The sequence below is a fragment of the Tympanuchus pallidicinctus genome, unplaced genomic scaffold (assembly GCF_026119805.1).
Source record: "Tympanuchus pallidicinctus isolate F22 unplaced genomic scaffold, pur_lepc_1.0 scaffold2, whole genome shotgun sequence".
In the NCBI taxonomy this organism is placed as follows: domain Eukaryota; kingdom Metazoa; phylum Chordata; class Aves; order Galliformes; family Phasianidae; genus Tympanuchus; species Tympanuchus pallidicinctus.
The window spans coordinates 4,640,191-4,653,150 of record NW_026294721.1 but is presented as its reverse complement, the minus strand read 5'-3'; the positions used below and the strand labels follow the sequence as shown (position 1 = coordinate 4,653,150).

Sequence of the window (12,960 nt, the reverse complement as noted above, 5' to 3'; positions counted from 1 at the left end):
ATTCCTTTTCTTTTAGGGAACCAAAGCACTGAAAATTCTACATGTTTATAACACAGTTAAAGCAACAAACAAACAAACAAACCCCAAAACATTTATATTGCATATTAAATGCTAGCAGAGATTTGGAGACCTTGAAATTGTTTCACAACTGCCTGCTCTAAGCAGCAGCCTTGTACTCCAAAGGAGAAAAAAAGGAACAGACTGCTGAAGATATCTACAGACCCACTTTGCATACAATACAAATAGATTCGTGCTGACCAGAGTAAAACATTTTTGCATCTTTGCATTTCTCTGAAGGAAATCCCAGGCTATACTGCAAAAACAAACAAAAAAACTCTGGCACTTATGACCAAAAAAAGATCTCACAGTTCCTTGAATTGGTAGCAAATCTTGTTTGGTGTGGCTTCACTATGAACTTTTAGAGTGATAAGGGTGTAGGTGAATTTTGCTATAGTATACAAACCTCCATTTTTCCAGCGTATGGTGGCATGTTTATTATGGCTCCTACAATGTCACATCCATGGACTCAAATGCTTTTTGTTCCATAGTCTCAAATCTCTCCAATAAAAAAAAAAAAATGCAGTTCTTACTTGGGGATGAGTCCATAGCAACAGAATTATGACCAGGGCAGTTACTTTTATTGAGTACATTCCCATATACCCTCTACCTGGACCACTGAAAATACAATTGGTGCCACTCTGCCGGGCTGAACTCCCTGCAGTATTCCCGACAGCAAAGAAAAAAAGAGTCATGAATCTTTAAGCTGTTACTGTCACAGCACCACAATGGAGCATGCTACTTGCTTTTTCTCTTTCTTACACCAGGAGAAAAGCCACCAGCTTTTCCACAGCAGTATCTTTACAGATGATCTACCTTTTAGCCTGCCTCCTGTCACCCGTTCTCCAGCCTCCCTTTGTCATGCTCACCTCTACTGGCTGGTCATTTGAACGCACTGCCAAGCTTACATTAATTCTCCTTGTGTAACAGAGAATACATGAAAGAGACAGAATGCCATTAAGCAATTCAGCATGAAGCTATGCAAATAAGAGAACACATTGCCCTTGTTAGTACATGACAACAGTCTCGTAACAGTGTGTTATAAACCACTTCCATTGCTTGAGAGGCAGCTCTAATTTTAACAGGTCGACTCTCCAAAATGTGTTCTAACTACAGATGGTGCATTCAATAAAAAGTTTAAATTTAAAGAGTAAATGTTTTTCATTCAAATTAAGTTCACTTGTGGGAAAGGTAAGCTTCAATGACCTCACCCTGAACATCAGCAGGCAATCTTCACGTGCAGGTAACGACCGTGCAACACGCAGCTTGGAGAGAATGGCTTTTCATTTTAACAGCAGCTGAAGTTTTGATGCACAAGGCTGAAATGCAATCTCATACATTTTCAGCATTGGCACACTGACCATGGTTGTGTACACTGGAGCTTTGAGACAAAGAATTTTACTATTTTAGTTACCCAGACAAACAATCAGTAGTTCAGCAGACTTTCCTTTCTAATTGATCTGTTCACACGACAAATGATGAACAACTCTTTTTGTCGGCATCTTAAGAAATAGTTTCAAGATCTGAAGTGTTTGACAGAGCTGCTGGAACATTTGAAATCTTACTCTCTTGCTTTCCTAATTAACACACAAGCTCCAAATAGACAAGTTAACACTTTGCAAGCAAGCAAAGGCAGTAACTGCAGTTTTATTAAACAATTAAAGATTGAATTCTTCATGTCTCTTAAAGCACATTTAGAAATGGATTTGATACTTTGGCACCAGGACTTGGAATTGATTGCGCTCTCACCCAAAATTGATGCAAGTTTTACAAGAGTAAAAAAGAACCCAGACACAGCAGCACACACTCCTCGTTCTGAAGGAACACAGTAACACTCCAAATGTAATGCAGAAGGAATTTGCCACCTGCCGTTCCTAGCAAGGTGTAGATAAACAATGTACATAATTACGCTAGTTTATGTGGAAGATAATATTCTGGTTGTAAGCAGGGAGAACTTTATACCTCAAAAATGCTGGAAGAGAAAGAAAAAGTAATTACTTGGGGTAAAATGCCACGTGCCCACACAGAACAGAAACACCGAAGTGGAGAGAAGACAGTGAGAGCCTGGGGAATTTAATATGCTGACTCAAAATACAGATGGCCCAACAACACTAATGAAGCCAACTTCAGATAGTCCCTAAATTCACTATGAAATCTTTCAGCTGAATACTGGTGTTTAAATACTGAGGCATCTTAATGTAGTTAATGTGGAATGCTCATTACTTAAGTTTTTGATAAGCTTTATGTCTCAACAAAGGCTGTTCTAAAAGGCCTACATTCATAATTCTTAACAGCTTCTAAAAGGTCAGAATGAACCGTTACTTCCTTTTACTTTTATCAGTTACCTCTCCACGTTAACTGCCAAAAGCCATCGGTGCCTTTGGCCACAGATGTAGAAATGAAACAGTTTGAAAGCCTCTCAGAACATTTCCCATATACATAACATTCAAACTGTAATTTAGGGATTCCCCTAACTTACTAACTTGCAGTCAGACAATTGAACTAAACAGTGCATGAACAAAGTACAATTCCTGCTGTTCAGGCATCCACCTTCAGTTTCTGAAGTCACACCACACTGTAAGATCAAAACTCCAACCAGTTTAGACACAAAAACAGAGATTTGTAAGAAAACTCATCCAGTACTACATGCCAGAATTCTTGGTATCTGAATATCTTGAACCTGGGCTCATGTTTTAGTTTGTAATGAAAAATTATTTTCTTTGTATAGATTACAAATGTTTGTTTTATATGTGGTGGTTCTATTTCTGTTCCTAATCTGAAACTGTTCACAGCAACTGGTATCAGGCCAATATTTCAAGTTCCTAGTACAAAAGATATCTGTGAAGATGACAGTTCCTACTGGACACCTTCCTTACCAAGCTCATTATAGCCTTCATATTCTTTTCAGTTGTGCTGTAGGAAAAGTTTGAAAAAGTTCTTCTTTCCCACAGTGTTTCTTTTACAAAAGAATATAAATACAAAAATATACCTGAACAAGCATCAAAAGATTGCATCTGGAAATACAAGTCTATCAGAAACAAGGGAACACGGGTCAACATTCACTTCAGTTTTGCAGTCAGCCTGAGCTGCTTATTATCAGCTCTCACCCACAGCATCAAACCAAACCTTTCAACAGAGGTCACGTAGATGTAAAAGGGAGCCACAAGCAATCACACTCTGCAGTCTGAATAACCATCACTCAATTTTCATTCTTTGCTGTTCATCATGTACAAGTATGGTATAGGACTGGTTATCAACTTCAACCATCTGTGACAGTGAAGGACCAAGCATTTTGTCAGCACCACAAACCACCTCATAGTTGGTGTTTTTACTTCTCCTAAATCTAGGAGAGCTCAGTATCAAATCATGGATCATTTCGTCAATGTAGGAAGAAAAAAGCAAGAAAACTTCTCCTAATTTCTAGCTTAAATGAATTCAAAACCAGTGGAAATACAACCACTGACGGAGGAAATGGCACCAAACAAGAAATTTAACTCCCTAAATTTCCCTGTTACAGCTTATCTGCAAGAAATGATGCAACCCTCCCCCACTAAGTCCTTCAGCGTGACCTTCAGTGCTCCATTTCATCACTAATACATTCTATTTCATTGCTAATACATTCTATTTCATAGGCAGCCTGCTTATCTAGTATAAGAAACAATCTTTTGTTCATTTGTTAAGTCACAAGGACTTTTGCTTTTGTTGAGAGGAAAGAAAAAAAGTGACAGGACTTGCCAAAACATACTCCAGTAACACAAAGCAGATGATCTTTCTGTTCCATTCAAATTTCAAGTAACTTGTTTCCAGTCAGCAACAGCACACAATCCCCAAACCCAGTTACATCATCTCGCTTGATAGTTACCAACCCTGCCAATAGTAGGACCCACTCAAGTTTGAAACAGCAACATGATGTAAGCCTCACAAAAATAAGTTTGAGACCAGCTGTCAAACTTTGTCCATACTAGTTTTGCTGCATTATTTAATAGATATTAGATATAGAAGAAATGGCATTCAATTAATCACTGACAATTCTGTTTCAGAAGACAGTCAGGAGAAAGATCAAGCCTTACCTCTGGTTTACTGAGGCTGGATGACACCAGAGAACCTGATCCCACATCCAGGTCCCATTGTTTTCTTCCACTATTCTCAGGATCCAGCGCAGCAATTCGCCCATCCAAAGTGCTGATAATTACTAAAGATCTGCAAGTGGAAACACCCAGAGTCAAAACCTCAGCAACAGGTAGCTGAAATCAGAAGTTTTCTGAAGTTGGAACCCCACTGCATTAAGTATAAATCTATGCTGACACGTGCCAAAAAAACCCAGCATTTTGTTCTACCCTGACCAACAAGAAGAGAAAATATAAACTGTTTTGATACTCAGCAACAGGCTTATATGCTATAAGACACTCTCAGAGTTCATTTCCAAGGGAGATAGCTGATTTCTTGGTCCTACACACATGTGATACCACAACAATACAGGATGGCATCTTTTAAAGTAGTTATGAACTGTATAGATCCAATTGATTTCACAGAGAACTTTAACATGTCAAAGAATCATAGAATGGCCTGGGTTGAAAAGGACCACAATGATCATCCAGTTCCAACCCCCTGCTGTGTGCAGGGTCACCAACCAGCAGACCAGGCTGCCCAGAGCCACATCCAGCCTGGCCTTGGATGCCTCAGGGATGGGGCATCCACAGCCTCCTTGGGCAACCTGTTCCAGTGCCTCACCAGCCTCTGTGTGAAAAACTTCCTCCTAATATCTGACCTAAACCTCCCCTGCCTCAGTTTAAAACCATTCCCCCTTGTCCTATCACTATCTATCCTTGTGAAGAGCCTTTCCCCCTCCTGTTCATAAGCTCCCTTAAAGTACTGGAAGGACACAACGAGGGAACAAGCCCAGTTCCCTCAACCTTTCTTCATCCTTTCAAATCAAACAAAATCAGTAATAATAAACCAAGTAAATCAGTATGTCGAATAAAAAGTTAAGCCACAACTAAGTTTTAAGTACTTCTGGATGAAACAAGGAAATCCTGGGGGAGATTTATGCATCCTAAAACAAAGAAGTCTCACCCAAGACAAACACGATGCTAGAAATCTCCAGCCACTACAGACAACAAAGCAAGCAAATTGACTTACGCCACTTAAGCTTTAAGTAGCCTATCTGGAAATGCATGGCAACAGCAAGAGAGCTGCTGGTTTCTACAGTGCCTGAAGCTTATCGATTCTCCTAGGTTGCAGTGCAATTAGAACAAGCCATCCTGATCGGGACAGAATTCAAGCATCAACTAAAACCAAACCAAATACATACACACAACAACAGAATTCACAGGTAGAGAACGCCCAGAGATAGAACACTGCTGAAGCAATTCTGAACTGCCTCTTTATTTCCTTGAAACTTGTGCTCTGACCAGAAAAAGCCAGGGACGTTAGGCAGTTTTGGCTCCCTGCAAGCTGACCGACTTTCACAAGCAGTGGGAGTGGGGTCTGATCTCTTTACAGACAGCGTGTACTGAGGGCAGAGGGATTTAGTGACCCAGAAGGACTCTTCATAGACATTGGTCTCAATGAGAATGAGCAACTGTGCAAGTAAGCCTGACAGACAGATTGGAAGGTGGGTGGGAGGGGGTGGAAATGCTTGTACAGGTGAGTATAGGAGCAACTGAGTACATCTTCAACCTGTAGCAAAAATAATTGCAGCCCTTATTTCCAAAGGCAGCCAAGCAACACATTCTTCCATAATCTTCTTAAAGAAAAGTGTCAGATGTGCAAATATTTGAACAGTGGAATATGTGTGTTTGTATAAACCAAGTACACGTAATTATTACAACCATGCAGAAATCAAGATTGGGTTAATAATAAACCGGACTGCAGGAGACTGCTCTCAAGCACTGTAAACATGTGCCTTAAAGGCCTTGGACACACACTGAATAGAATCTGAACGTTTTACTGCAAAACAATTCGTCTGAAGCTCTCTGGCACTGCAAAAAAATATTATTCCAAGTGGTTCTATTTCAATTTTACGTTGGTCAGCTGCGAAGTTGGTTATGGAAGAAAAGCTGGAGTGGAGATAACCTCAGCAGGTAGAAAAGGCAGATTCTAACATCACAGGGTGATCTGCCCCCTTCCCAGCTAATTTTTCTTTATCTAATTCTTCCCACTGCCACTAACCCTAAGTAAGGAGTATTTTATGCCTGTGTCTTTTCATATGATCTTTTCTCACCAGATGTAAATATCAGCCTTCCACCAAGAGCCCTCATTATTGAAGCCTTGCCACCCAACGTGGCAGTCCTTGAGTACGTACCCACACCATAAATCTCAGATAAATCATAATGAAACTGCACCTAAGTTTTAAGTTCAGCCCATTAAAAATGAAAGTATTTAAAAAAAAACAAACAAAAAAGAAGCCTTCAGAGGGAACTTCTGCCCCAACAGCACATTCTCTTTGATTAAGCTACTTCAATCAACGGCTACGGCATATCCCACATACCCCAAAAGCCCCCAACACCTTCTGGATGCTGCAGCACTCTTTATTTGCTCCATCAGTTAACAGTTGGCAAGTGGACTTTATTTCCCAAACTCCACCTGCCGAACAAACACTGTGATGAGACAGGACCAGGACCAACCCATCTCTATCTCTGGTCCCATCTTCACCTCGATTTCCAACAGCATTCGTGCATGTCACAAAAAACACACTAACAATTCCTAGCTCTTGTAATAAAATCCTTAGTTATTGCATTTTTCTATATGTTAAAATCTAAGTGCTATCCTCTCCATCTCTCATCAACTCCAGTGAGTTAATATCCTGTCCCTTGGTTTAGTGCTCCTCGTTCATCTACATGTGCCCTGTCTACACTGATGCTTGTGTTATATACTTTCTCACTGTCAGATTTTCCAGATTTCTCTCTGTGAGATTCCATTGCTTGTTGCTTTGAGTACTAAAAGCAAGTAGTGGTGACAAGAAAAAAAGATTTTTCCCCAACTTCCAGCTGTTCTGATCAAGCAGTAGATTAACAGTCTGACAACATCAATTAGGTGGCTACTTCAAGAGACTGCTTCACTCAGAGCTTAGAAACAGGCAAGCACTTCCTTTCTGTCACCTCACTGTGCTGCCTTAAGCTTACTGTAGCATACAATGCCAAATACTCACAGCAGTAGCACATGGTTAAGAAAACGAAGTTTTATCCTAGGTTAAAACGACTGAGTTTTATTCATCTTTCTGCAAGCCGCTGCTGATTGCAGTTAGAGTATTCAGTCATTGGCATGAAGTTGAAACAGGATTAGAGAGTCATTAAGGCTGGAACAGACCTCAAAGATCATCTAATGCAACCCCAGCCCATCCCCCTGCCCACAACCATGTTCCTCAGTAGCACATCTCCACAGTTCTTGAACACCTCCAGCAATGATGACCCCATCACCTCCCTGGGCAGCCTGTGCCAATGCATTACCACTCTGAGAAGAATTTTTTCCTAATATCCAATCTGAAACAGCAGTATTCTTGATTCTAGCACACATCAACCAGCCTCCTGACTAACAAACATCAGTAAAAATACACTTCCTGTACTTTCACCTTGTCTCTAGCTACAGCTCCACAGCACCTTACGAACCAGGTAATGGAGAAGGAGAAAATCCCTGCTAGGTCCTTACTGGTGGCCAGCAGAAGGACTAAGACAAAAGCTTATAACTGTGCACACAGATATATCCAACTGCAGCAGCCAATAGACTAACACTATATTGTCAGATTTCACTTTCCAACATGACAAAGCATCTAAAAATGCTTCCCCCTCAAACACACCACATCCAGAATTAGTCTCTACAATTAACTGAAAATCTATTTCCTTACCACTTTCTCTTATCTTTCACTAATTTATTATTAAAGCACAGTTACAATGTTCCCCCTCAAAACTATGCAAGAGACTCTTAAAGACTTTGTCATACATTTATAAAAGGCCTCTCCTGAGGCTCGTAACCACAGCTACGTCCCATGAAGAACAGCAGTTTTTGAGTTCTGGTGGCCTGAACTCAGCTCTGCTCTACTTCACATAAGTGAAGTATATTTACCTACAAACAGAAGAAAGGGGCCAAGACGTAAAGGAAGATGTCAACAGAACAGAGGAACACCGATTCAGCCTGTCCACTCGCTTTCGCTGTACTAAAGAACTACATCTAGTCAAACGAGTTCTTTTTGTTAGTAAAAGAAAGCAGAACATATCATTGCTTAGGTATAATATTTACTGCTATTCTTGCTTCAGTTGGAAAAAACACAATCCTAATTTTGGACTCCAAAGCCATTTGGGGCAGCTATTTGTCAAACTGTGAACGTCTGCTCCAACTTCAAATCTATCTATCTGTAAGCAAAGAGCAAGGTAAGCCACTAACCATCACAGAATGGCCTGGGTTGAAAAGGACCACAATGCTCATCCAGTTCCAACCCCCTGCTATGTGCAGGGTCACCAACCAGCAGACCAGGCTGCCCAGAGCCACATCCAGCCTGGCCTTGAATGCCTCCAGGGATGGGGCATCCACAGCCTCCTTGGGCAACCTGTTCCAGTGCCTCACCAGCCTCTGTGTGAAAAACTTCCTCCTAATATCTGACCTAAACCTCCCCTGCCTCAGTTTAAAACCATTCCCCCTTGTCCATCATTTTTACTTTCTTCTAGGAAAGAGAAATTCCTCAAAACCACAGTTATTTGCCTACAGGGAAAACAGTTCAGAGTGAGGGTTTTTTTCAGCCTATGCTGAGACCTCATTGCATTACACAGATATTTTGTAGCCGAAGAACAATCAGCTGAGGGGAGCAGACATCTCACAAACACAGATGAAAGAAAGAAATGCAGGCAAATACTACTGCCCCATCATTCAGCAGCAGCAAATCTTACCAGTGCACTGATCAGTGAGAGAATCCCTACATTTAACCTTAGACTGAAATGATCAGATTGAGCATCTTTGGTGAGCCTCCATTTAACTCTATAGATACAAAGCAGAAAAAACATTTTTCAGTACTTTTTCGTGCTAAATAAATTAAGGTCACATTAAAAATCGAGTACAGCAGAGCTGTAATAAGACAGCCAGGAGTTGGATGGCTCGACATAGAAACAGATGCTCCTGCTGGTAACAGGAAAATCGATTTGCTTTATACAAAACAGGATGCAAAGTTAGCAGCCAGTTCTGTGCTCAACCAACAGAAAGCTCTTCATTTTTAGAACGGGCTCTCAAATAAAGGAAGCATTAAGTCATACTTTGACTCTGCGGTTTATCACCTCATCTGCTCTCAGCCAATTCCCAAACAGGCAGCGAACAGCCCAGTAACGCTGCCACATTTGACTCATTCATTAAAAGCATCCCGCCGCAGCTTAAGGTCGCCAGCGGTTACGAAGGGTCGCATTTCCCCGTGCTGCGCTCCCAAAGTCGGCCATCGGGCAACCCGTCCCACTCGCCTTTCCTCCCTCCCACCCCACAACGAAAGAAGGGTTGGGCACAAAGCACGCTGCACATCCCCAGGGCAGGACGGGGCCGCGCCGCCCTCACCCCGAGCCCAACCCCGGCTCCCGGTCGCGCGGCTCCAGGCCCACCTGCCACCGCTCCGGGACTCCCCGCTGCTCTCCGCCTCCTGCTCGCCGAGCGGCGCGGCGGCCACGTCGTCTTCCACCGTCACATCGGCGGACCCGGCCGGCAGAGCGGCGGCTGCCGCCCCCAGCCCGAAAGCGGCCTCCTCCACCAGCGCCGCATCGCCACGCGGAGCTTCCTCAGCGCCCGCCGCCGTTCCCAACAAGAAGAGAACCGTGAGGGCGGCCAGAGCGCTGCGGCACCGCGGGCCCCGCATGGAGGGGCCCCGCCTCGAGGCAGCCGTTAGGGCATGAACGCTGCCGACGCCGCAAACGCCGCTGCGGAATGGGCGCCCGGCGCCCCGCCCGCCCGCCACGTACCGGCACTGCCGCCGCCGCCGCCCGGCCCCTCACGGCGAGGAGCGAGCCCGTTGGTCAGCCGGCACGTCACTCCCCTCGCGGCTTCTCTCTCATTGGCGCAGTCGAGGGAGAGGGTGGGAGGAAGAGGTGTTTGTCAACAGAGCCGCCGGGCCAATCGGATTCACGCCGCTCTCTCCCCTCCCTGCCAACGCGCGGCCAATCGAAAGCGCATGATTCACCGAGCTGCTCGCGGATTGGTGGAGGCGGCGCGCCACATGTGTTGCTGACTGGAGAGCAGGGCTGCGCGGCCCCGCCTCTTCCCGGCCGGCCTCCGCCGGGTTGGAGACGTGGCTCTTTTACCGTGTCGGCTGGGCGGGGACAGCGGCGCGCGCAGCTCGGCGCGTGGGGCGGGGAGGGGCGACTGGTCGGGCGGGAAGGGGGGGCCGTGCACGCGCTCTGTGTGAGGGGAGAAGGGCTGCGCGAGGTGCCGGTACAGCCGGCGTTTAATAGTGCTGAACTGATGTTGTGTTACAGTTCTTAGTTAACGTACCGTGCTGTTCTAAGCAAAAAAAAAAAAAAAGTATATATATATATATATATATATGAAAAGTGTCGTTCATTGCTTTATAACTGAGTCACACACACCGTTTCTTGGTGCCTGGCCAGCAGGAGTTATTACCTCCACATTGGCTGCCCTTCATAAAGGCGCGTGCCGTCCTGGCACTCCTGACGCTTTCTAGAATCTCCCCTGGTCTTTCTAGGCTTCCTGAGGAGGAACATGAAGGTTCTTTCCCACCTTCTGGGCTGCAGTCATCCCTAGAAGATGGGGGAGCTTCATTGGTTACCAGTGGACTGAAATTCACCACACCACTGTTAAGTAATTCACCCATATATCCTCCCTCACAAACACAGACCATAAATGTTCATAAATGCATCATTACCAATGTTTTAATCGTGTTCATCTAGTAATGGGCCTGGAGGAGAGCTTTCTGGGGTTTCTGCTGTGCTCAGCCTTGCCAGCTATAGATTTCTATTGATGTGCTTCGCTTCCAATAACTGCTGTGCTTCCCATCACTTCTCATTTACAGCAACACTTCTCATTTCCTCCATTTTGGCTATTTATCTTCAGCCTGCTAAGAAAATGGGAACGGCCAAAGCGTTTGCAGGACATATCCATACTTCATTAAGCCAGAACTTCTACCTTTGTGCTGGTTCTTGAAGGTTTATTATGCTTAAGGCAGCAACAGCCTTGTGCAAATGTCCCTGCCACACCCACGTGTATTACACGCAATCACACGGTCTGGCCCAGGTTGGAAGGGACCTCAAGGATCATGAAGCTCCAACCCCCTGCCACACGAAGGGCCATCAACCTCCACATTTCATACCAGACCAGGTTGCCCAGAGCCCCATCCAACCTGGCCTTGAACACCGCCAGGGATGGAGCATCCACAGCCCCTCTGGGCAGCCTGTTCCAGCACCTTACCGATCCTCACCTTATGAACTCATTGCCTTGTATTTGTTCCCACCCCCTATCCCAGATCAGCAGTCTCCCCATCGCTGTCTTTTGTTTTTGGGAGCTCCAACAGTTTACAAGTGAGTCTTTTCTCCACATTCCCCTTTGCCACTGCAGCATAAGGAATAGCAATCATAATCTAAAAGCTATTATTTTCCTGGCTTGGAAATGTACTTCTCTAAAACACTGATAATCTTATTCAGAAATCCTTAAAGCCAAACGCTGCAATACAGCTGCATAATTTTATCCATGTTAAAAACTTGTGTCAACAAACCCAAACTTCCTGCTTTTTGCAAAGCATGACTCACGCTCTGCTTAGTCTGAGTGACATAAGAGATCTATTTCAATCATATGACAATAACTTAAAATCCAACCAGCCGTTTATCTAGAAATCAAAGCTTGCACTTGCAGGGCGGATGGTTGCTAATAGGAATGACGTTTTACCTAACTCCACTCCACTGCCTGCTTTTCTTGATTGACTTGCTCTCAGAGCATCGAGGCACAGCAATGAAAGCTCAGCATGCCACCTCGTGGCTGCCCTGCACCGAAGGCCATTAGTAGGCTGCAGCGTGATCGCTTCTAGCCTGTCATTTCTCCCAGAAAACCTCAGAGCCTCAGAAAGACGCACATAATGTAATTAGTGCATCACCACCTCTGCTGATATCTTTTCATAGGCAGAATAGAATCAAGCACCAGGTCAAATCAGAGATGAGAAGTAGATGTTACACAGAAGAAATGCCACTGAATTGGAGTTCACAGGGTAAAAAACTAGGTATGAAGAATGCAATTGTTGGAATGTAACTGGAGGAACAGGCTTGGAGAGCTACTGCCAACCAGAATAGGAGTTTGTCTGGAAAGATGAGCTAGACGTGCTTTAAAATGCTCAATCTATCACATGGTTTCTCTTCTGTGTTGGCGGAGTTTTACCTTCATAGGTCTTGCTGTCTTTTTTGGCTGTTTCATGCCATTTATCAAATGCACAAGACACACAGCTAACCTGACAGAGGCTCTGCACCTTCACAAGGATTTCACTCAAGTTAGTATGCGTTTTGTAGTAGCTTTAAGCAAGGCTTTTCCTGCCACAGCTTCCCATTGCCAACTGGCTGCTCTCGCTGCCTTCCTCATGCAGGCACAAGGTCAGGAAACAACTTTTAATTGTTTTATTGCTCAGAAAAAGCAGCTTCCTGCCAACGTGTAGAAGGAACAGGAAAAATTGGCAAGGGATAGACTGGAGGGTGGGAACACTTCTTTTTGTGGACGCTGCTTAGCCAGAGCATCTTAAGCTAGTTATAACATTCCTATTCAGAGTTGTTATGTGTTGTTTGGCTGAGCCAGCTCAACCTCATCTACCTGGCAAGAAACTGCTCTTGTTGCTTTTGTGGAAGGTGAAACAGTTCATCACAGGGTCAGGGGCATGCCAGAGTCAGTGCAATCCGTATATCCAGGACCAAAGTGCATGGCGGGTGAAGGGAGTAAAGAGCAGAA

The 12,960-nt window shown here is 44.2% G+C and overlaps 1 protein-coding gene across 1 annotated transcript in view; it reads right to left on the bottom strand.

The window, feature by feature from the left end:
* The window catches only part of EIF2AK3 (eukaryotic translation initiation factor 2 alpha kinase 3), a 41,385-nt gene extending 31,408 nt beyond the window's left edge, over positions 1-9,977 (bottom strand). Inside the window, exons 1-2 of the mRNA XM_052683035.1 lie at positions 9,630-9,977; positions 4,128-4,257 (exon numbers count right to left, since the gene is read on the bottom strand). Of these exons, the coding sequence (XP_052538995.1) occupies positions 4,128-4,257; positions 9,630-9,880 (381 nt within the window). The 5' untranslated portion in view covers positions 9,881-9,977. The remainder of the gene's footprint in view (positions 1-4,127; positions 4,258-9,629) is intronic.
* Between the last annotated feature and the right edge of the window lie 2,983 nt (positions 9,978-12,960).